This window comes from Dermacentor andersoni, chromosome 8 (assembly GCF_023375885.2).
Source record: "Dermacentor andersoni chromosome 8, qqDerAnde1_hic_scaffold, whole genome shotgun sequence".
Taxonomy (NCBI): domain Eukaryota; kingdom Metazoa; phylum Arthropoda; class Arachnida; order Ixodida; family Ixodidae; genus Dermacentor; species Dermacentor andersoni.
In genome coordinates, this window is record NC_092821.1 from 119,062,962 (window position 1) to 119,084,925 (window position 21,964).

Here is a 21,964-nt window from a genome sequence, read left to right on the forward strand (position 1 = left end):
TGCGTGATGTGCTATGTACAACTTGTACGTATAGCATACAGTAAGCAAAGGTCACTTAAGAAAGCTAGAACTGATCTGCGATGGAAAATTGGGTTATTGCCATTTAACATCGCTAGATGAAGCAGAAAATGTGGGCAGAAAACGAAAGTGTTTTTGGAGTGCAGCTCTTATGCGTCCGTTCTTGCGCTAAAGCATCGGTGTCGGCGACGACGTAAGCGAGCGAACGAGCACAGCGAAAGATGAAAGCGAACGCGGAGCGGAGCGGGGTACGAAAGACGCGAGGGGGAAAGCGGAGAGGAGCGGGAAGCGGAACCACGAGGCGGAAATCGGTGGAGGGCATGGCGAAAACGGGAAAAGTGTAGTACGGCGATAATGGCCACGAGTAGCGCGCGTCATCTGGGAGGTCTGTCTGCGTTCGCTGCTGTGAATCGCGCCCACGTGCTGGTTCACCCACGTGCTGGCTCTCGCTATCTCCAGATTAGCGAGGCCGTCGCGGCGCACTCCGCTCCCTTTCCACCCGCCGTGGTTGCTCAGTGGCTATGGTGTTGAGCTCCTGAGCACGAGGTCGCGGGATCGAATCCCGGCCACGGCGGCCGCATATCGATCGGGGTGAAATGCGAAAGCATCCGTGTACTTAGACTTAGGTGCACGTCAAAGAACCCCAGGTGGTCAGAATTTCCGGAGTCCTCTACTTCGGCGTGCCTCATAATCAGAAAGTGGTTTTGGCACGTAAAACCCCATAATATTTTTCCGCTCCCTTTGCAACGTACCGCACGAGACAGATTGTCCGCGCCTTGCAATGCTTCGCGAAAAGACTCGTATAGAGCTGAGCTTAAATTTCGCATTAAGAAACATCGTAATCGTCGGTGATTTTTTTTTTCTTTTTTTTTTTTTTTTTGCTTGAGCTACTATGTCACGACACTCCAGCAATACGTGCAGGACAGTCAGCTTCTCGACACATTTACACAAGTCCCTTAGGGACTTCTATCCCTGTAGGGGATGCAAGATCATTGGCTTTGTCCCTCTACAGGGACAGCGACACGGTTGCTTGCTAATGATGTTGTGATTTCGTCTGCCAGATGTTAGCCTCTGTGCCTGTGCGTCCAGGAACCCATCATACTGTGGCATGCTGGCTAGACATGTATACTGCACACAGAAGTGAATAAAGAAAATTGAGTACACCGTTTTTACTCGCCCAGAAACATTTTAAAGATCTTACAACACTTAGAGAGTCGGTGAATATAAGGGCTTTTTTTTTATATTTGTGTTCCTTGTACATTTAACCGCCGACAGTACTGCGTATGCTTCCGCCGTAAAAATAATCGTTTCCAGGTGCAGCACATCGGATTCAAGAAAGGATAGTCTGAGTGCTGCAAAGGGACACACCGGTCGGTGTCCTTAATGCGTAAATACTCCGGGCATGAATACTATAGTAGTATAGTGTAATACTCCGGGCATTAATACTTCGCCTGAAGTTCAAGGAAGTGCATTCGAATGTGTGCCTCTGAGGCGGGCTTTGTGACCTTCATAAACGACGTGTCACATCCTATCAGCTGCCACTACCATAGCGGTAGCAGCTTCGCTGAAGGCAGAGACGATGCTCTCGAAGTTGGACACCACTGAGCTTCCTCACACGCAGTGAGAAGTGCTCCCTCAATGTGGGCCGGCTATTAAATAGTAAGACACAAGACACATCATTTATAGTTTTCCAACAAGGATGTTCAGGATTCGTATGTACTTTCAGGTCACATGTGACGGTGGAATGTGACCTCTGTAGACTCAGTGACCACTCGGTTGATTCTACGTAGAGGTTTTCCACATTGCTTGTCCTGAAAGCACCAGTTCCGAGGCTGATCACTTGGCGTTGCTGAGTCATATATTATAGCAGCCCAGTGAAGGCGAGAGTGTATAAGGCTCCTGTTCAAGTTCAGACGACGTTTTCTATCACGACCTCATGTAGTGCATAAAAGAAGCGTTAGGAGGTCCATTTTTGAGGCAATTTCTTTTCAGATATTTAATATGAGGAATAAACATGAGCTTAGAGTCGATGATGATTCCCAGGAATTTATGTTCGTTGCTCAAAGAGACTTCATCTCACTTGACCACAATATCTGGCACTGGTGTTAGAACCCCCTTTTTTTTTTAGAACAGTACGAAAGGGCTTTTCTGGGTGCTCATCTAAACCCGTTTTCGTCTGCTCATTTGGACAATTCGTTCACTCAAAGCTGCACTTGTCGCTCGTAGACGGCAATGCTGCATAATTTGAAGCCTATCTGCACATCGCCGACATAAACAGAATAAACAATCGTGCGTGGAATGAGTGTATGCAGAGAAATTATTTTTACAATAAATTGTGCGCAACTAAGCACGCTCCCTTGCTGCACACCGGTTTCTTGGGTGAATGGCCTTGACAAAGCCCTGCGCCCTCTTACGCGGATCGTGCAATTAGCGAGATAAAATTCAATTGTGTTTAGCATGTTGCCATGGGCACCCATTGCCGAAAGATCTCGGAGGATTCCGAAGCCCCATGTCGTATCGCAAGCTTACTCTAGGTCTTGAAGTACTCGCAGACATAACTGCTTATGCATGGAAGCGTCTCTTGTATATGTCCCAATGCGAACAAGAAGGCCTATGGTGGAGATACTTTCCCTGAAACCACATTGTAGGGGGTCTAGGATCTTGTTGCTTTCCAAAACACAAATCAAGCGCCGGTTTACCATTTTTTCCAGTAGTTCGCAAACACAACTTTTCAGTGCTATAGGCATATACCTACAGGTACAAGATGGCTACTTATTTTGTTTAAGTATGGGGATTGATAATATCTTCTTTCCAAGAGAATAGAATATATCTGGCTGCCCACATGGGGGCTTTCAGAAAGCTTAATACTGTTTTTAGAGTTTCAGAGTGTGGGCGTCTAATCATTTTGTACATGACACGGTCACCACCAGGTACCGAGTTGTTGCAACAGTTGAGAGACGCCTGAAGTTATGCGAGGCTAAATGGTCGATTGTTTGCCTAGCAAAAGGATAGACAGTTGGGCGAGTTGGTACGCCAACATGATCTTGGCTGATAGCGCGAAGTTTAACTGATGTTTTTTACCTTGCCATGTTCTTATGCTGCGGTTTTTGCAATCACCTATATGTATGTTCTCCGTTTTAATAAAAATTTAGTCGAGAGTTAGCGCTCGTCCTGTCAGCTCCTTTCTGTGTCCGTGTTCACTTCGCGCTATAAGCCAAGCTCATGCATGCCTCGTTCAGCGCACAGTTGCGTTCGAGGGGCTGTCGCTCTGCGCGTTGTTGTAACTTCAAGAATGGTTCCTTGCAGTGCGATGCACTAGAGATACTTTCAAATATTCACACAGAAAGTCTGTCTGGTCTTCCAGGCTATTATCTTGTGTATTTACTGAGAACAGAGGGCGTGTGTGACTGCCTTTTAATTTCGTTACTGTGCTCCACAGTTTTCTCTCGTCCTCGTAAGAATTCGTACTAGGAAGGTACTTCTCCCAACTATCTCTCTTAGCACGTCTACGTATTCTTGGCTCTTGCGACTTTTCTTGTGTGCAATTGGTGAGATTTTTTGGCCGTTGGAGAGTCGCGAAGGAATGCCCAAGCTTTGTTTTGTTTTTTCCGTTCTTTTCTACTTTCGACGCTAACCAATGGGATGCAATGTTTATTGACTAACAAGTCAGCTTGTTCGATGCATTTTGTGACAGCTTATATAACGAAACCCGTCATGTGAGCCACAGCATCGTCTATTTTAAGACCAGCAATGTCATCCCGACCTAAATATGCGATTCGTTTGAAGAGTACCCAGTTTGCTGATTAAACCTACCATCGGGGAACATGCGCGAAGCATTCAGCCTGTTTCGTAACAGATAAGATTATCGGGAAGAGGTCACTTCCACGGGAATTTTCAGTAACAATCCACTAGAGGTATCACACAAGTGTGCTGGATACTATGCACAAGTCAGTTGAGAAGTAGGTTTTCTGTGTAGCGCCCTAGTACGTCGGCTCCTTGTTATTGAGTAAGCATGCATCATAGGAAACGAGGAAGTTTTTCTATGAAAAGCCCTCTTCGATCACAACGGCAGTCTCCCCACGAAGTGTTATGCGCGTTTCTGCGACAACTATGTATGACTTCAGAAGTTTATCAATGCGATTTTGATATTCGGCTTTATAGAGTTGACAACATCGAGGGATATATTAGAGCTGCTAGTGATCAGCTTATCAAACGACACACCTCGCACAGGAATTGCCTCTAGGGGCGTACGGAGTTTTAGACCTCGGCAGTCAACCCCTCTGTCGACTATATTATCCACACCACCGGATGACAAGACATTGTCACCGCGGTCTTTGCGAAAAATAGTATATTGTCTGTGAAAATTTGTGTACGTTTGATGTGTGTTTCATGAACACGCAGCCCACTGGGACCAAACTTTCGAAGGTGTTCGTCAACAGAATTGTGAAGAAGACCTCTAACGTTCAGTTAAAATATTTGAGTGCCCATTAAAAAAAGAGTTTTGGGCTTTGTGTTTAGGAGAAGAAAGTTAGCTTACTACCTTAGAGAGCCAGTTTCGCGCCCTGTGATATGGGATTTCGATTTTTTGGATTGATCGAGAGATTCTCGCCGCATCTTAGGGGCTGGTGGCATGGCTTGACTGGGAGTCGTGTCCGTGGTCTCTTGCGGGACGCTGGGCACCGACACTTGCGAACGGTTTGTTTGACTAGAGGGCCTCGTCCCAAGGGACCAGACACTTAACGTCACCAGCCCGGAGATTGATGGTTCCTTTTTCTGAAATGATGGAGCAGCACTGGCTGCTGCCGCCGCGGGGGCAGATGGCGGCGTCACCACAGACTCACTGCATGTGGCCCGGACAGCCGCCGGTAGCCGTTGTGGCACTGCCCCCTGACACGCCAATTCGGCAAAGCTACTCTTTGGCAGCAAGGATACCCGCCTTCATGCCTCCTTAACTAAATATTCGCTTACTTTTTGATTGTCACTATTTCTTTTTTTCATTTTTGCATGATGGGCAGGACCGCAAGTACGCGGCATATTCTCCATCATAATTCACACAGCCTGGAGCGTTCTAGCATGTTTAAGACGGATGTTCATGGTCGCTACATTTGGCACAGGTTATTCAGCCTCAGCTGTTTTGGAAACTGTGGCCGAACCTTGGCCATTTGAAGCATCGAACGGGATTCAGAATATATGGTCTGACCCTGATCTTTACATAGCCTGCCTAGATTCTTTGGGGCAGCAGACTTGAAGCAAATGTCCGAATAAGATGATTGGTTTGCATTTCTTTACCATCACGCCTCATTTTGATTCGTTTTACACTGATCGCGTTCTACTCACTCCAGCCCTCTGGTACTCTAGCCTCCATCAGATCAATCAAATCACTATGCGACACCGCGGGTGGTGTTCATGGTACGAAGCGGTGTCAACTCACTTTAACGTCCCCGAAAGAGACAAGGTTAAGCAGCCTTTCACAGTGCTTATCGCGGAGTTCCAAAAGAACTCCATTTCCTAACTTGGAAATTTTGTAACCTGGCCAGAAAGCCTCAGTTAGTGATCTCGAAAACAGAAAAAGAGAGATCATTCTCCTAGCCTTTTCTGTTTTCTCGGAACGTATGACATGAAATCGTGAAAAATTATCACTTTGACGGCCAAAAGATTAACGACTTCTTCAGTGTACGCTCGTTTCTGAGGGCGATCAGAAAGCGGGGGAAAAGGACTTTCCATAGATACACATATAATTTTGGCCAGAAGCGACAGCCACCCACCATGTAGCCCAATAAGGGGACGCTGCAGAACCTTGAAAGGAGAGGTCGTTCATACGCCAGCTGTAGGACACTACTCTAGCCAAATATAATATACCCAAGGTTGGCTAGGCTACCCACGCAAGGTTAACCCTCGCTGCCCGGGAAATTGGAAGTAAACGTAAAAAAAGAGAGGGCGGGAAAGATTGACAGTAAGGGGAGAAAACGAAGATTGGAGAGGTGCAGGAAAAGGCAACTACCGATTTCCCCCGGTTGGCTCAGTCCAGGAGTGCCGTCTACGTGAAGCAGAGGTCAAAGAGGCGTGTTGCCTTCTCCGATGGGCCATAAAGGTCCTAACGTCCGGCACTGGCTCAACCCCCAGGATCCCCTTTTCCCCGGACACAGCTAGGCCGCGCACGGCAACCCCCATGTGCTCGGATGTAGGTGGTGTCGCAACACACCAAACGCCTGCTGACGCAGACGCCCCTGCGGATGCCCGGCCATTGATCGCTACACACTTACAAGAAGACGTATCCGGGTCAGAGTTTGCAACAGCTCAGTTGAAGCGCCTTAAAGCAATGTGTGAGAGCACAGTGGAGTCCACGCTAACATCATGAAGCCCAAAATTAAATAGCGGATTAAAAATACATGCGGTAGCGGAAACCTGTAGTGGGCACTTATTAGATGCCGCGGGCAGACTGGAAGGAGAATAAAGCGATCGTCCCAGGCAGGCAAGTCGCGGAGATCGTCTCTTATAACCGCGCGTAGCTTTCATGATTTTACAACATTTCTGCAGCAAAAGTTTAGCAACTTCTCCATCGCGTTTGTACATGAACGCGAGCGCACGCTATGGAATTGGGTAATACGGCACCTGGGAGCTCCGAGCGCCGCGTCAATTCGCATTCCGTTCACACTCGTTAGCCAATCGACGAGCGGCGAAGTCGCATCCCTGCGCCGATGATTTTTCATCCGCTCGAAGACTCGCGCAGACAGGGAATTTAGAGAGTGCTGTGTAAACAGAGATGACAAATTGACGGCTTCATTTTCATGTCGATCACGTCTTTATGGCGCACAAAAACGGCACGAGTCGGGACTAAACAGGCGTGGTTTCATGCGCACAGAAACACACATGAACACAGTTCACTCGTTGATCGCGAACACGTCCCTTTATTTTGTAGGATCATCTGAAGCAGTGTTGGTAACTTTTCGTTTTCAACATAGTACCAATGTCACGGCCTATGTAGACGATTGCATATTTATCGAAATGTCCTGAAGCGACGATTATCATCAGAATATCGAACCGGAACTCAACGGAAGATTGGAAAAAAAGCTTTATTTCTGCTCGAGCTAGAACTGAAGCAAACGTTACAATTTCTTCCCTCCCGAATGAAACCGAATGGCAAAAATTACAGTTTTCACTTAAAGTCGGCGACCTTTTCGGGAGCTTTTCATCCACGCATTGCCGGCACTTGTTACTCAACTATGCAGCCTCATATTTGAATACACCTCATCTGCCCGTAATTTTAAAAGCAGCGTTAGTACGGCTTTTAGCATATTGCGGGAGCGGGAAGACTAGGTGCTTTGTTAACGCGGCAATATTCCCATCGCACCCGACGACCGTACTCGCCACACTGTGATGCATGAGTACATGAGTACATGAGAAGTACATGAGTACGACAGTGTACGGCAGGCATTGGTGTCTTCGCTAGTGGCAATAAACAACAGGCCGTTCAGATAAAAAGCGTTACTTGGCCGTCGAATGGGCATATCGATGAAGCGAGCCATCAAGGCTCTCACAGTATTTAGTTAACACGCGCCTAAATTCAAGGCCGTGAACAGAGACCCTTCGAACCCGAACGTGTTTATAATCGCGTCTTACTGTCTGCCTTCATCATTCTTCCTCAGTCCCCATTTTTCTTCTTCCCTTTCCCTCCGAGTAGAATAGCACGCTGGAAAATTCCGCATTTCCTCAATATATTCTGCTCTCTCTTTCTCTATCTCCCACAATAAAGCTTCACTTCACTTAGATTCCAGCATTGGCGTTGGATCTGAATAATTCCTTGATAAAACTACGTGCTCATTGAAGAGCAAACAGGCGTAATATTTAAGAGCACCTTAGCAGCAGCGTCGAGGTTATGTGCAAATCAAATTTGTGCTGTTTTCGTGTAATTGCTATTCAGTTATGTAAATTATCTCGAACTAGTTCGAACCGGTTAAAACCGGCATACGGAACCAGAACCGGAACTTGACCATTCTCAGTTAACCGAAACGAAAACCGTAACAAAATAACTACGCTTTCACACTGTGACTATAATGATTATTCATTGTGAAATATTTGTTTGCATTTTCATAGTTGTTCCCTCCCCCTGGACGTCTTGCTTATTATTTTTTAGACGTAGCGTTAAGCTCACCCCTACGGTGGCTAGCATATAGTTAATATAACTATCTCTAGAGGACAGCGCCCATGCATTGAAATCGGCAACCGCGAGGACGCTGCCATGTTGCTACTGTGACGGCACTTGTGGGCAATTCATCTGTGCCCGGATAGGGACATATCCGGGACGTCTACGTCAAAAGAAAGATGGTCACGTTTTCAGCCAATGCTTTGGCAACAAGCTTTCTACGATCGTACAGTACTATGCCTACATAAAGATGATATTGATACATGCTAGGTTAATGCCTCGGCTGTTCCATGATATTACGTATGAGTCACTTGTTTATTCTGACGATTATCTGTACAAAAATAATGGCAGAAACATGCAGTTGGAAATAGGCCATTGGGAGAATCTGTTACGAGAGCAACAATACACACTATATATATATATATATATATATATATATATATATTGTTAGTGTAAGCACTATTAACGTAGATGATGTTGGCTATGTACAAATGAAAACGAAGTACGTTAATAGTGCTTACACTAACAATATATATATATATATATATATATATATATATATATATATATATATATATATATATATATATATATATATATATATATATTATATATAGATATATATATATATACACTAATATTGTTAGTGTAAGCACTATTAACGTACTTCGTCGTTTTCATGTGTACATAGCCATCATCATCTACGTTAATAGTGCTTACACTTACTATATATATATATATATATATATATATTGTTAGTGTAAGCACTATTAACGTACTTCGTCGTTTTCATTTGTACATAGCCATCATCATCTACGTTAATAGTGCTTACACTAGCTATATATATATATATATATATATATATATATATATATATATATATATATATATATATATATATATATATATATATATATATATATATATATATGTATATTGTTAGTGTAAGCACTATTAACGTACTTCGTCGTTTTCATTTGTACATAGCCATCATCATCTTCCCTCTTCTTCGACTTCTTCGCGCGTGAGCTGCGGGCGTTGCCTTTTTTTGGAATAAACAGCGCTGGACAACTTGATCGGTCTCGGTATTATAATATATATATATATATATATATATATATATATATATATATATATGTGCGTGTGTGTGTGTGTGTGTGTGTGCGTGCCTGTGCGTGTGCGTGTGTGTGTGTGTGTGTGTGTGTGTGTGTGTGTGTGTGTGTGTGTGTGTGTGTGTGTGTGTGTGTGTGTGTGTGTGTGTGTGTGTCTGTGAAATGCATTATAAGTGACATAAAGAAGTACGTAATTCTGTAGTGAGCTTTGCAAAAGTAGAAGCAATAAATGCATCTGGCGAAAGCAACAAGTGAATGCGGTGCACGTGTCCTTGCAGATTTTAAGCACACGCTCTTCAAGCACTCTTGAGCGGTGGCCAACAGCAATACCGTGCGCTGACATGGTCATGCCCAATTGTTTTGTAGCAAGAGATATGTGCACATCTGAGTGCCTATGTCCAGAAGGCGTTGTACTGTGATCAGGCCCTTTGTGATGGTGAATCTGCTGAAGCTATCGTTCTTGTCACTTACAAAGAGAACAAGAACACGATGGCTGTAATCATCGCCTTCGTTAAGATGTAATATGTGCGATAAAATGTTAGTTTGAAACAACAATAAGCAATATTGCGATCCTAAACGTGGCAGCTGCCTTCGTGGAGGGTCGCGTTTGCTTATACTAAATGAAGGAAATTAGGAGACAGGCCACTTGGAAGCTCTGTACCAGACCCAGAATACTACACCACTACACACAATGGGAAAAGAAATAGAAAGCAAGTACAAAAATAGTAAACCCGCTGTCACACACCACCAGCGCACGATCGGAGCCTTGTCAAAGACCGGAGGCAATAGCGTGCAAATCACTATCAAGATCAGCATCACACATATAACGGGCAGCGCTCCAACAAATCGTCGCATATGCCACATTTATGTATTTCTGAGCACGGTCTAGCTTCACCGTATTACATTCAATTGCCATTTTCGTCATCACTCTTCTGCTCAGTCCGCCTTTTTTTTTACTTTCCTTCCAATCTATACTCCTTCTGAGAAGTCGTTTGCAGCACTGCCGAAAGTACGAAGCGTGCACAGGCAACGTCCTTACGCAGCAGATAATCCTTCCGAGCGTAGCTGTCTTGATTATTGGCGGGACTAGTAAGCACCATTTTTGTTTGCTCGTCTATACGTTACATCGATACGTTACACGCTATGAACTTTGCGCATATACGTCGTATGCCGCGAAATGCTTTGGCGATGACAAGGCGACGCGGCACGGATGAACACATCTCGATGGGCATTCGGCCTTCCTGTTGGCTAAAGAGTCCTGCAGATTCCACAGTGCCACCAACGACTTGCGAGATGGAGTGTAGAGATTAACGCATAAGGATGCGGGGCACGATTCTAGGGTTTGTTTCCCCGCCGCCGCAGCCGCGTTTCTATCGGAGCGGAATGCAGAACACAATCGTGTAATTATAGCTCTGTGCATTCTCAAAACTGACATGAATCCAAAGCTTCCCAATACGGCGTCTCTGATGGGTTGTGTACTTCTATCTGACGTTCAACTCACACCGCGTGATCTGATGCATACGCATAACGACGGCCTCCCGGATTTCTTTCGTTTAAGCTACCGGTTCGCTCTTCTTTTGCAACAAAACTGAGAAAAATTTGGAGGACGCTTAAGCTTCGCCTTTAAAAGCGCAACGCGATAGCGTTCAAAGATCCCCGAGCACTTCTCACGCTTCCCGGCTACTGCAACCTATGTAATCGTAATGTTCACCGGGAAATGCTGGTGGCGAAGGGTACGCACAAAGGCGAGCTTGAGCTTCGTGGTTCATTCTTTTTTGGTGGTGTGCAAGGAACCGACGGGGCCGCGCCGCTCCTACTAAGACAGACCTCAAACGGTGGCTAGAAAACACTATCGCGCTAAAAGTGGTTTGTGCTTGAGTTTCCACGTAGCGTAATTACGTTTTCTCGTATACTCAAATTACAATCCGACGCTATCGTGTCTGTAGATTCTGCGTAAGTCGTACTTTACGATTTTTCTAAGTACTTTAGGTTGAGAAATTCAGTTAGTCCAGTAATTTCCTTGCCCCACATAGAGGGCCTGCGTGTTTGGGTATGCGTGGTTCGAAATTCTTTTTGCCCAAGCAACATCAGACGCTAGACGCCGACGTCGGATTTTCGCTGTCGAGTTAAAATCGTGCTGTTTGTTGTCTTCGGTGGTTTTTACCCTTACACAAGCTAACCGCCATACTCTATGGGTTGATCGCTGAGCATGGCCGTGTTTTGTTTGTTTGTAAATTTGTTTTTTTTTGTTTGTTTGTTTGTTTGTTTGTTTGTTTGTTTGTTTGTTGTTCCTCTGTCCGTCCGTGTGTCTGTCTGCGCTTTCTCTGGTCGAGAAGAGTCAGTGTGGATCCACTGAGAGAAAGAATACATTTATATTTTGTTTTCTCTTTTGTATATGGTTCATGCCGCCTACGGGGCATTAGTCAAGATTCGGGTGAAATTAGAGGATATCACATTGGATGGATGGATGGATGGATGGATGGATGGATGGATGGATGGATGGATGGATGGACGGACGGACGGACGGACGGACGTACGGACGGACGGACGGACGGACGGACGGACGGACGGACGGATGTTATGAGCGTCCCCTTTGGAACGGGGGGGTGGGTTGCGCCACCAAGCTCTTGCTATTACGCTGCCTAATGTCCTACCTAAGTTAAACAATAAAAAAAACACTATGAACTACCACACCCAAATTTTCTGATCCCCTAGTGCGAACTGTGCTTTTGTATGTCTCCGTTTTTTTACCGTTTCCCTACTTTTTTTCCACCAATCCTCCAATCGCCTCCTACTAATGCCTATTGCGGATATGTTTACTTTAGCACTGCTCTCGCTGAACCCAACTGCTTCAAGGAGGCCAGTGGTGCCTAAATTGGCAGCAGGGCAGACGTCTTCACATTCTAATAAAACATGCTCCATCGTTTCCCTAGCTTTACCGCAGCAAGCACATGCTTCTTGTTCCTCCTTGTATCTCGCTTTATAGGTGCGTGTTCTGAGGCATCCCGATCGCGCTTCGAAAAGTAATTAGCTTTCCTTTGAGTTATCATAAATTGTTTCTTTCCTGATTTCGTTTTTTCCCTCTTAAGTAGTTACTCATGGCAGGTTTCCTTTCCATTGCCGCCACCCATGAGATTATTTCAGCCTCTCTGACTTTCCGCTTAACCTTCTTTGTTGCTGTGTTGCCCACCCTACAGGCCGCATACTTGCTGGTAAGCTTCCTAGTTCTTTTCCTCCACTGTGAATCAATGTTTTTCCTGTACAGATACCTGAACACGCTCCCAGCCCATAAACTTTCTTCCATATTCCTCAGCCGTTCTCCATACTCAATTTTAGTGCGAGCTTCCCTCACTTCAAAACTAGTCCAGCCCATATCACCCTGCACAGCTTCATTGGGTTCTGACAAGGAAACAACGCTACCTGGTAGGAAGAATCAAAGGCATTGAAAGTAACATTATGTACTAAACACTTATTAAGAACGTAGGTTCTAGCCCTCGTCTTGGTTTCATAGTTACAGGACCGCTCTGTCCTTTCCGTTATTCCTTTAAATTCGTAAATTTTGCCGCGAAGCGTATCAAGCAATACATATTATAGAAATGTGAAATAAAACCTCGAAGGTTTGTGTGATGCAGGTACAATGGCTTTGAACAGTTATTAGTCATCAGCCAACATTGTTCAGTCCACACTGCTCACGCAGCATACGCCCTGCCTCTTCGCAGAGGAAGTGAGAATGACGGTGGTGACCACGGTCAGTTGCAACATACATACATACATACATACATACATACATACATACATACATACATACATACATACATACATACATACATACATACATACATACATACATACATACATACATACATACATACATACATACATACATACATACATACAAACTACTCATCTAAGCACTTCATCTCAACCCACACTTCACAAAGATAGACTTTTTCCCACTTTGACACTCCCAATGATAACAAATTTCAAGTATGTCCTCCGAGATGGCCATCAACCCAACAGCCAGGAGCCAGGCAGCCACGCCAAACTCCGAAATGTCGGCAAGGAAAGATTCCCTGTAAAACCTTTAAAAGATAACAAGCAAGTACTTACTGTCCCGACGTGGGAGCCGCCTGCGTCAACCTAAGGGTTGATTTTCAGGACATTAAATAAAGTTCATCATACCATACCATACCAAGTACGTTCAACAAAGTAAGTACGAACAAAGTAAGCACGTTCAGGACCGTCATCGCCAGACCACCAAACCAAAAAGAGTGAAATCAGATTACGTTCACCAATGAAGTACGCTTCAAATTTGAACTCAGCTTTCCAGAACGCCCGTTCACTTGCAGGTGGATAGTGGAGAAGACTCAAATGCTAAAGCTGTGATACCTACCGCGTTGGCAATGTGTTACCGCCGAAAAAGATGTGATAGGAGGTGGACAGTCGACTTTAAATTGCGAGAACCATTTCCAAAGCTCCGCTTTCGAACAAAGAACGCGAAAAAATATCCTCCGCGCAGTCGATGCGATCAATTTCGTACTTCACGAGAAGCCCCTGTGCCTAGCATCCGCATTGCAGTTCAAGCGTCGCAACAAAATGCCTGTGCATGCCGCTCCTTCACAGTTGGCGTCAGCTACGATTCCGAGAAAAGACGAGAAAAATTCGCCGCTTGAAAAATGCGAAGTCGTATAAGCCAGCGTTGCCTGACGAAAACGACGTATACCGTATAAACGCACCACAGACAGTACTGCGTGGTGGGTCCATGTTGGACTCGTGCTGGCCCAGGGTTGCCAAGTGTAGAACCAATGTAATACAAGATTCAGGTGTTGCTGATGTTTCTTTAGGTGAAAATATCGGCTAGTTGACTATTCATTTTCGAGCATTGCAAGTCAAAAAACGAGGACGTATACGAACACGATAAGCCGACTCGAGGCACATAAATAGGCGATGCCGAGCGGTGTGTCGTCTTTTCTTGTTCTTTAACTGCGCCCCTGTCTTTAGTTCTGTTCCTGCACAAAGATATCCTTTCTTCATTAGCACCATAGTCAGCTGCAATTCTCCGCTCCATAAATCAATACTTTACACGGTTGACAAGAACATCTCAAGTGCTTTTATAAGATTCTTTGTATTTTTTTGCCTAATGTATTTGACCTGCCGTGGCTGCTTAGTGGCTATGGTGTTGGGCTGCTCAGCACGAGGTCGTGGGATCAAATCCTGGCAACGGCGGTCGCATTCCGATGGGGACGAAAGGCGAAAGCACCCGCGGGTGTTCCTAGATTTGGGTTCACGTTCATCTGAACTCATATTCAGTAATCTGAAGCACCACGTTTGAAGTTGCAAGCCATATATATAGCAGGGCTGAAATCTTCAGTTTCCACTTAACTCTTTCTCTGTCTCTGTCTCTCTAGAAGCAGTGGATAGGACCAGTATACGCCAAACGTTGCATAGCCTCGTCCTATATACAGAGTTACGCCGTTAGCTATATACCTTGGTTTCCAACCAACCCCGGTTCTGGTGTTCTATGGATCTTCCTGCATTCATTAACTTACCTTATTGATCAGAATAACTTCAGCGCTTTTTTTAATTTATCGCGATGAAGTGCCCAATACGCGAGGCTTCACGTGGGCATCTGCTGAAGATTAGAGAGCGGGTCGTTCTTCACACCAACTCTGAGATGGAACGAGCGCTGAAACATGCAAGCAGGCTCACTACAAATGCGAGGTGCACTACACATGCCCGTTTTCTATGATCGACACCTCACACACCCCCTTAGCTCTGGCGACGGCTTGTTTGCGCGTCTTACGCGAAAATCGGTTTTCTCTTCCCGCACTGCCATACTCGTTCCTAACATTGCACTTTACCTCGTATTAACCAACTTGGCTAGCGGATCAACAGTTCTTAGTTCGCGAACGAATGAAACGACTTCGTTCATTACCCCTTTAAACACCCCTTTAAAGACAGGCTATCCTGCATCTTTACTGTGCTTGCCATTTTGGGTTCGAAGTCACAGCGAAGAAACTTTCAACCTCCACCAAAGCCTGCCGCCAGTCAACTGCGCAAAACGTGCTCCAAAGATTACAAGCGTGGAGGCTTCGGCGAGCTGGTGATTCAAGGCAAAGCGAGCACACCTCGGAAGACGAGGGGCACGTAAAGAGAACCACGCGGTGCTGCCTGTGTGTCTCTTGTTTTGTTGTCCCCGTCTTGCGCGCCGTGTCCTTTTGCTTGTTCCAGTGAATTTGCTCATCGCGGCGCTCAATTCCTCGCCGCCTGAAACTATACGCTTCACGCTTTTCGACGCAGTTCCTTTTTTCCTTTCTTTTTTTTTGCAAACCTCGCTGGGTTTTTGTGACCATGGATGCTACGTGGCCGTTCCCTTGCGGAACAGGGGCCTGTCATCTTGTCTGTTTCTTTCTTCGTTATTTCCATTCTTCTTACCTTCAACGTCCTTTTGTGTCCCCCCATCCTTCTTAAAAAGCAGGCAGGCTTTGTGCCGCTCTCGGTGACAGTTGCCAGCCTGCTCCTTCCCCATTTCTCTCTCTCTCTCTCTCTCTCTCTCTGTGTGTATGTGTGTTTTCATATTAAATAATAGTAATAAGCATAATGCCAACCAATCACAGCGGAGGACGCGCGCGACGTCACTGCTCCTGGATTCCTTGAACCCCCAGCAGATGGCACTCGCCTCCGCGCATCTGCGGAAGCGGCGGCGGCGTCGCCGTGCTGGAGAAAAAAAAAGAACCACGAAACGCAAACTCGTCTTTTGACTCTCAATTCATTCATAGAAAGCTTCGCTGTGTGTCGATTTCAACTCACTGGCTCTGCTGCTTTTTTTTTTGTTGTTGATAAGTTGGATTCCCGTAGTATTCACCCATTATCAGGCAAAGGAGGGAACTCATGCTCCTGCCTGCTTCCTGTTCTTGGACACCTCATTTTACGTGTCTGACACAACACAACGCCGGAAGTTTCGTTGAAACTAGGCGCTGTTAAAAATTCTGGACTTCTACCTGGCAAAAACCACGATATGATTCCGAGACACGCCGTAGTGGGGCGACTGCGGGTTAATTTTTGACCACCTGGTGTTCTTTACCGTGCACCCAATGCACGGGTGTTCTTTTGCATTTCGCCGCCATTGAAATGCTGCCTCTGCGGCTGGGGTTTTATCCCGCCAGCTTGGGCTTAGCAGCGCAACACCAAAAACACTATGCACCACCATGGCAGGTGGAACTAGGCGCTGTTCCTGTTGCGCCTTGTTTACGAGCTGCCTCCGCTAATTTCGCGCAGTTTCGGTGCGTCATCTGACGTACAGAACTTGTTCCTGGGAGAGTTGATATACATCTTCAAAACTGCGCGAAGGGCGCAAATAGATGCGACGTGCAACCTACTTCGCGCACATGCGCATGCACATGCAAGCTTTCACCTTCAGAAAACATTGTGATTTGATCATTGAGCTCTACCATTTGGATGCTGGGTATCAAATTGACTCGTGTAATCTTCGTCATTTGCGGCTTCGGACGTTCGTTCGGCTTTATTTATTGCGCTTTATATTTTTGTAATTTTTTTCTAGTTTCATAGCGATCGCATTTCTGAAAACGTACTAAGGCAATAAGTCTTTCTCCCACATGCCTAATTATTGCGACGTGTGCGCATCTATGAGGCGGCATATTGCTTTCAAGCGATGAATTTTCAAAACCGCGAACACGTTTGAAACAGGAGGGAGGGAAGTTTAGGCAAATCCACGCGTCACCACACGTCATCCGCATGCTAGCTGAATCGCAGCGCTTGCAGATCCCTTAGACACTAAAGCGCCACCCTTGCCACTAGTGATTTTTGTAGGAAGCTTTGCTTCTACGCGAGCGTATACGGTATACCAAGAGTTCGACCCTTTTTGAGGTGTATATACGCTGGAAAAAGAAAAGAGCATACCTTTACGCGGCTGTGAAAGAGAAAAGAAAAATTGCTTGATGAATACAGTGGCTCATTAGCGTGAGAACGCAAAAGAAGAACTCTTACGACAGAGACGCGATCGAGAGGCTAGCTCCCATGCTGAGTACGTAAGAAGGACGGCCTCGACGACAGAAAGCGGCAGCGGGCGAGATTCGTGATAAGCGGCTTGCCGCGGCGTCCCACCGAGCGTGAAGCTCCCTTGGTGTTTGCCGCCGGCGTTCTTCTAGGCTGCGGTCCCGACGTCTCTCCGACGGACTGATCACTCCCAGATCGTAATCTCGCGCGAGACGCGGAGTATCCTTCAGCCACCGCAGCGCACGTGTGGAACTCACGTCTTCGATCATTCTTCGCCCGCCTGGGACCGCCAATCAGCCGGGCGTCAGGACCACTGACCGCGCTACGACCGCTGGGAGGGGTGGCAGCGGTTCTCCTTTGGTCCGGGGTTCGACTCAAGGTCGAGCGGGGTAACCACACCGCAGCGAGAGCGCCACGGGTGCGTGCCGAAGCCGCGCGAGGGCAGTCATCCCAAGTGAGGGGTCGGGGGTTCGCCTCCTACGAATGTATCCGTGTAGGCATCTTTTGCAAGAAGCAGCCAGCGCGAAGCCAGTGTTTCCTGTTATAATATTGGAATCTCACAGGGTAAGGGGGAGGAGGGGGGGCAGCTTTTCTTAAAAGCTCCGGCCTATTAATTCGATTCGTACGTCTGAGCCTTTTTCGCAAGAAACAGCGTGGGGAAAGGGCTTTCGCCTTTATTTTAGGAAACCGATTGCCGGTGCTTCCGAAAGCCTGTTCTTTTTTTTTTTCTGTGCAGTGAGCATATCTACTATTGCAGTGGTTGCGCCCTGTTCGTGCTGCCCTTCCCTCTCTCTGTTTCCTCCTTTCCCTCGAGTCGGAGCTAAGAGTCAGTGCAGCGCAGCCGAGTAATGTGCATCCGCCGCTGCTGCCTGTGCTACGGAGGGCTTCGGACAGCGCACTCCCAGACTGTGAATTAGATAAGCTTGTGCGGGCGACGTTGTGCGATCACCAGGGCAGACGGGTGCCAAGGTCAAAGAGAGTCGAACCAGATTCACATCTTCATCGCACCTGCACCTCCCCCCCACTGCATTATTGATCCGAACCCCCTTTTACCCCACCCCACCTGTCAGCCCCCCCCCCCCCCCTCGCTCCTCGGACAGTCGAAAATTTCGAGCGAAAGCGGATACAATTCGGGCTTGGCATTTGTATAAAAGAAGGCAGTCTGGAGTCCACAGAGCACACACACCGTCCCCACACCGGACCATCCCTACAAGCCTCGATCGTCTCCGTGAACGACACCCTTCAAACCCACCATGAACGCTATTGTGAGTAATATTTTTTGGCATTAGCGCACTTGCAGAACTTAGCCCGTGCTGTGCTACGATCGAGGAAACACTTGACTCAATCAATGCTAGACGAAACTGTCTTCGCTTAATCACCTACGCTGCAAACGGTTGCAGTTTCCATGGATGCACCACCCGAAGTGTACCTGCGTATACGGCATAACTATAGGCTTCGTGAACACTGCCTGTCGGCTACCTTTCTAATCTCATTTTGTTCTTCATGTTCTAACGTCCTCTATCCAGGTCGTATACATTGCAACTCGATTTCACAAACGAAAGCTCAACCGCGTCGGTGCAGTCGACGAGTCGCTTGATCGCCGATGAAAGGACCAGTCCGACCTTCGTGTACAGCACAAATTGGCTTAATATGCCGCTCCTCGATACATATCGGTGGAATGAACTAACTATAAAAAGTCACAGCTTATGCTCTCGCACATGGTTTTCTCGTCCAGCATTTGCTGACCGACTGCTCGCTCCTTCTTTCGAGCGCCACACCAAATTCTGCCGAAGAAACTATCACACATCCCGCCATTACCACCGCTGTAGAGAGCGTGTGCATTGTTAAGATGCAGTGTACGACTCCTTGTATTGCACTGTGTCTACCTCGTTGTGCGCCAGTGTAGGGTAGCGAACCAGATTTTTTTGTTCTGGCTAACGTCCCTGCCATTGAGCTTTCTTTATACTGTGTCTGTCTGTTTGCCGATCTATCTATCTATCTATCTATCTATCTATCTATCTATCTATCTATCTATCTATCTATCTATCTATCTATCTATCTATCTATCTATCTATCTATGCACTTCATGGCGCATGCGATTCAAACCTCGCCTCTTATTCCCTACCAAACCTAGACCCTAGCCCTCGCCTGCTCCCTGTTGGTGGCTGGAGCCCACTGCGCCGCCGTTTTCACATACGGCGTGCCCGTGGTTCAACCCGCATCAGTGGTGCACCAGACGGTGGTGCGCAGGCCGTCGGTGACGCAGCACCACGAGCTGGTGCAAGTCCCCCACCACGAGTACGGCTACAGCGTCGAGCACACCAAGGTGGTCCAGCCAAAGTCCTCCGTCGTCCACCATCACCCACTCACCGGGTACGAACCGTTGCATTTGCTTGGGCATTTGTCGCTGTCAACAACGGGCTCTCTCGTTGTCATGTTCGATGACTGTTCACGTTCTTGAGCAAAGGGGGGGGGGGGGGGGGGGGTGTCACTTGAGCTCAGTGCACGCTGCAGACAAAACGCGCAGCTCCGATCCTTAAGCTGTCGCGTTATGCAAGTCGTTGCATCGAGATTGGAATGCAGGGAAGCCATCTAGTTCATTCTTCGTACGAGTATACATACCACACGAAATCGACCACAAGATGCGTCACTTGGACACCGTGCACTAAATATACCACAATGCACTGCGATACAACGGATACCGTAGGGTGGTACTTACCTTCTGCACATATACCACAGGTGAGCGCAACAGAGTCTTAAGATCTACATCCACTCCAAAAGAACCCGCACTCATTTGCGACTCAGTCCTCGAGTGCAGTGAAAAGAAAGCGGTCTTACGAACAGCCCACGATGCCAATGATTAAGTGCGTTCGTTGTGACTAAAGTGAAAGTGTCTACAGGCTGTCTCAAGACTTTCTGTTAGACTACCGTGCCTTTTTCAGGCACATATTTTTTACAGATTTCTCTGTCTTTGTCAAAGTCATCGACCATCTATTGACAAAGCTCCTACGAAGTACGTTCCTCGTAGTCTTTCAGCAGTATACAGGGTCCCACAAAGGAACTGATTGACGAGCAGTTCATAAACAGTATCCTCAAGAAAGTGTAATGCCGAAAGTTCGAATGTTCAAAAGTTACAGTGTCTATAGATTACATCGCAAGGAGGCTTATAGGCTTCCCATGGTGCGTATGTGTAAGTAAATGTTCGCGAGGCCTTTCTCGAGACTTTCAGGGACGTGTGTGACAAGTGATTTGCCAGTCGCTGAAATACGTTGTTCCTTTGCCCGCGTTCTGGTTGCAGGCTGCCCTACCACCAGGTCGACTACCACCACGCACCACTGGTGACCGGTTCCCGAAGCTCGGTGCACCAGAGCCGACCGGGCTACCTCCTGCACCGCACCCAAACCGTCGTCGTGTAACGGGTACCGACACTGAAGCGCGCGACCAACTTCCGCAGCAGCGGTCGTCCCGTTGTTACATCTGATAATAAACACGAGAGCTGTTGAATCATACATGCCAGACTTGGGTTTGCCCTCTTTGGTTTCACTTAGGATTGGGCAGATGCGCGGCAAAGCTACGTGCCGAGGATTTACCAGATCTGCGTGCACAACGCGTCCACATGTCATATTCAATCTCAGCACGAACTTCGTCTTGATTTTTTGGTGGGCAAAAAAGAAAGCAACATCTTTGGTCACTTTCCGGCATAGACAATTTCCTCAGTTTTGATTGATTGATTGATTTTGACGTTCGGGAAGGTGCACTCCAGCTATGAGACAAGCGGTATTGGGGGCGCCGAATTAGTTCTGACCATTGGCGGCTTTTGGACGTCCAACTAAATCTTCTCCGTAGAAGAGCGTTTATGCCTTTCGCTCCGTCTGAATGATATACTGCCATTGCCGGGAGTCGAACTTGGGACCTCGTGCTCAGTAGCTGAACGTAATGGCCACTGAGCCACCACGGTCGGAGACAGAAATAAATAAAAAATCTACAATATGGCCGATTGTGGAACATGCCAACCACAGAGCACCAACGGACAGACTCAATCGCCAAAGCCGCCAGGAAATTTGGGGTCATCTTTTAGTTGAAATCATTAAAGCTGAGATAATGTAGAAACTCGGCGACACGAATTGCCACTATAGATCGCCGACTGTGATGTTCTTGCCGCTAGGTGACAATTAGACCATTGCACAACATCAAACTTAGGGCTCTGTTTTAAGTGGGCCAAGCCAATATAATTCACTGAGCATCATCTGTTGCCCCACAACATGGCTTAAGTATACGAGATATTCCGGTTGGTATGTTAACAGCCTTGTGCGACAAAGTAAAATAAGAAAGAAACATAGCACATGCAGATTATGTGATAAATTCTGGTTCAAGCCAGATCCCTCGTGCGCATATGAAAAAAACCATCACTTAAATTTGCCTAATGCAGCGCAATATAGACAACCGCAAAGAGAAGGCACACGAAAAACGACAACACTGGCGCTAACTGGACGTTTCCTCAGGGAACGTCCGTTATATTAGCGCGAGCCTGTTCTGTACGCATGCGCCAAGCCACTTAATTATCACAACATATCACCATGTAAAATAGTGACCAGCGTTTTAAAAGTGATACTCATGTAATCGTGTTGCGTAAACCTGGCTTCCGCATTTATCCCCATTCTGCGTTACAAAATTC

At 46.7% G+C, this 21,964-nt stretch overlaps 1 protein-coding gene across 1 annotated transcript; it reads left to right on the forward strand.

The window, feature by feature from the left end:
• Positions 1 to 18,450: 18,450 nt before the first annotated feature.
• Positions 18,451 to 20,798, forward strand: LOC129384225 (uncharacterized). Its single transcript, XM_055069450.1, has 3 exons — positions 18,451 to 18,554; positions 19,424 to 19,662; positions 20,588 to 20,798. The coding sequence occupies exons 1-3, from the start codon at positions 18,543 to 18,545 to the stop codon at positions 20,703 to 20,705; spliced, it is 369 nt and encodes a 122-aa protein (XP_054925425.1). The 5' UTR covers positions 18,451 to 18,542; the 3' UTR covers positions 20,706 to 20,798.
• Positions 20,799 to 21,964: the final 1,166 nt, after the last annotated feature.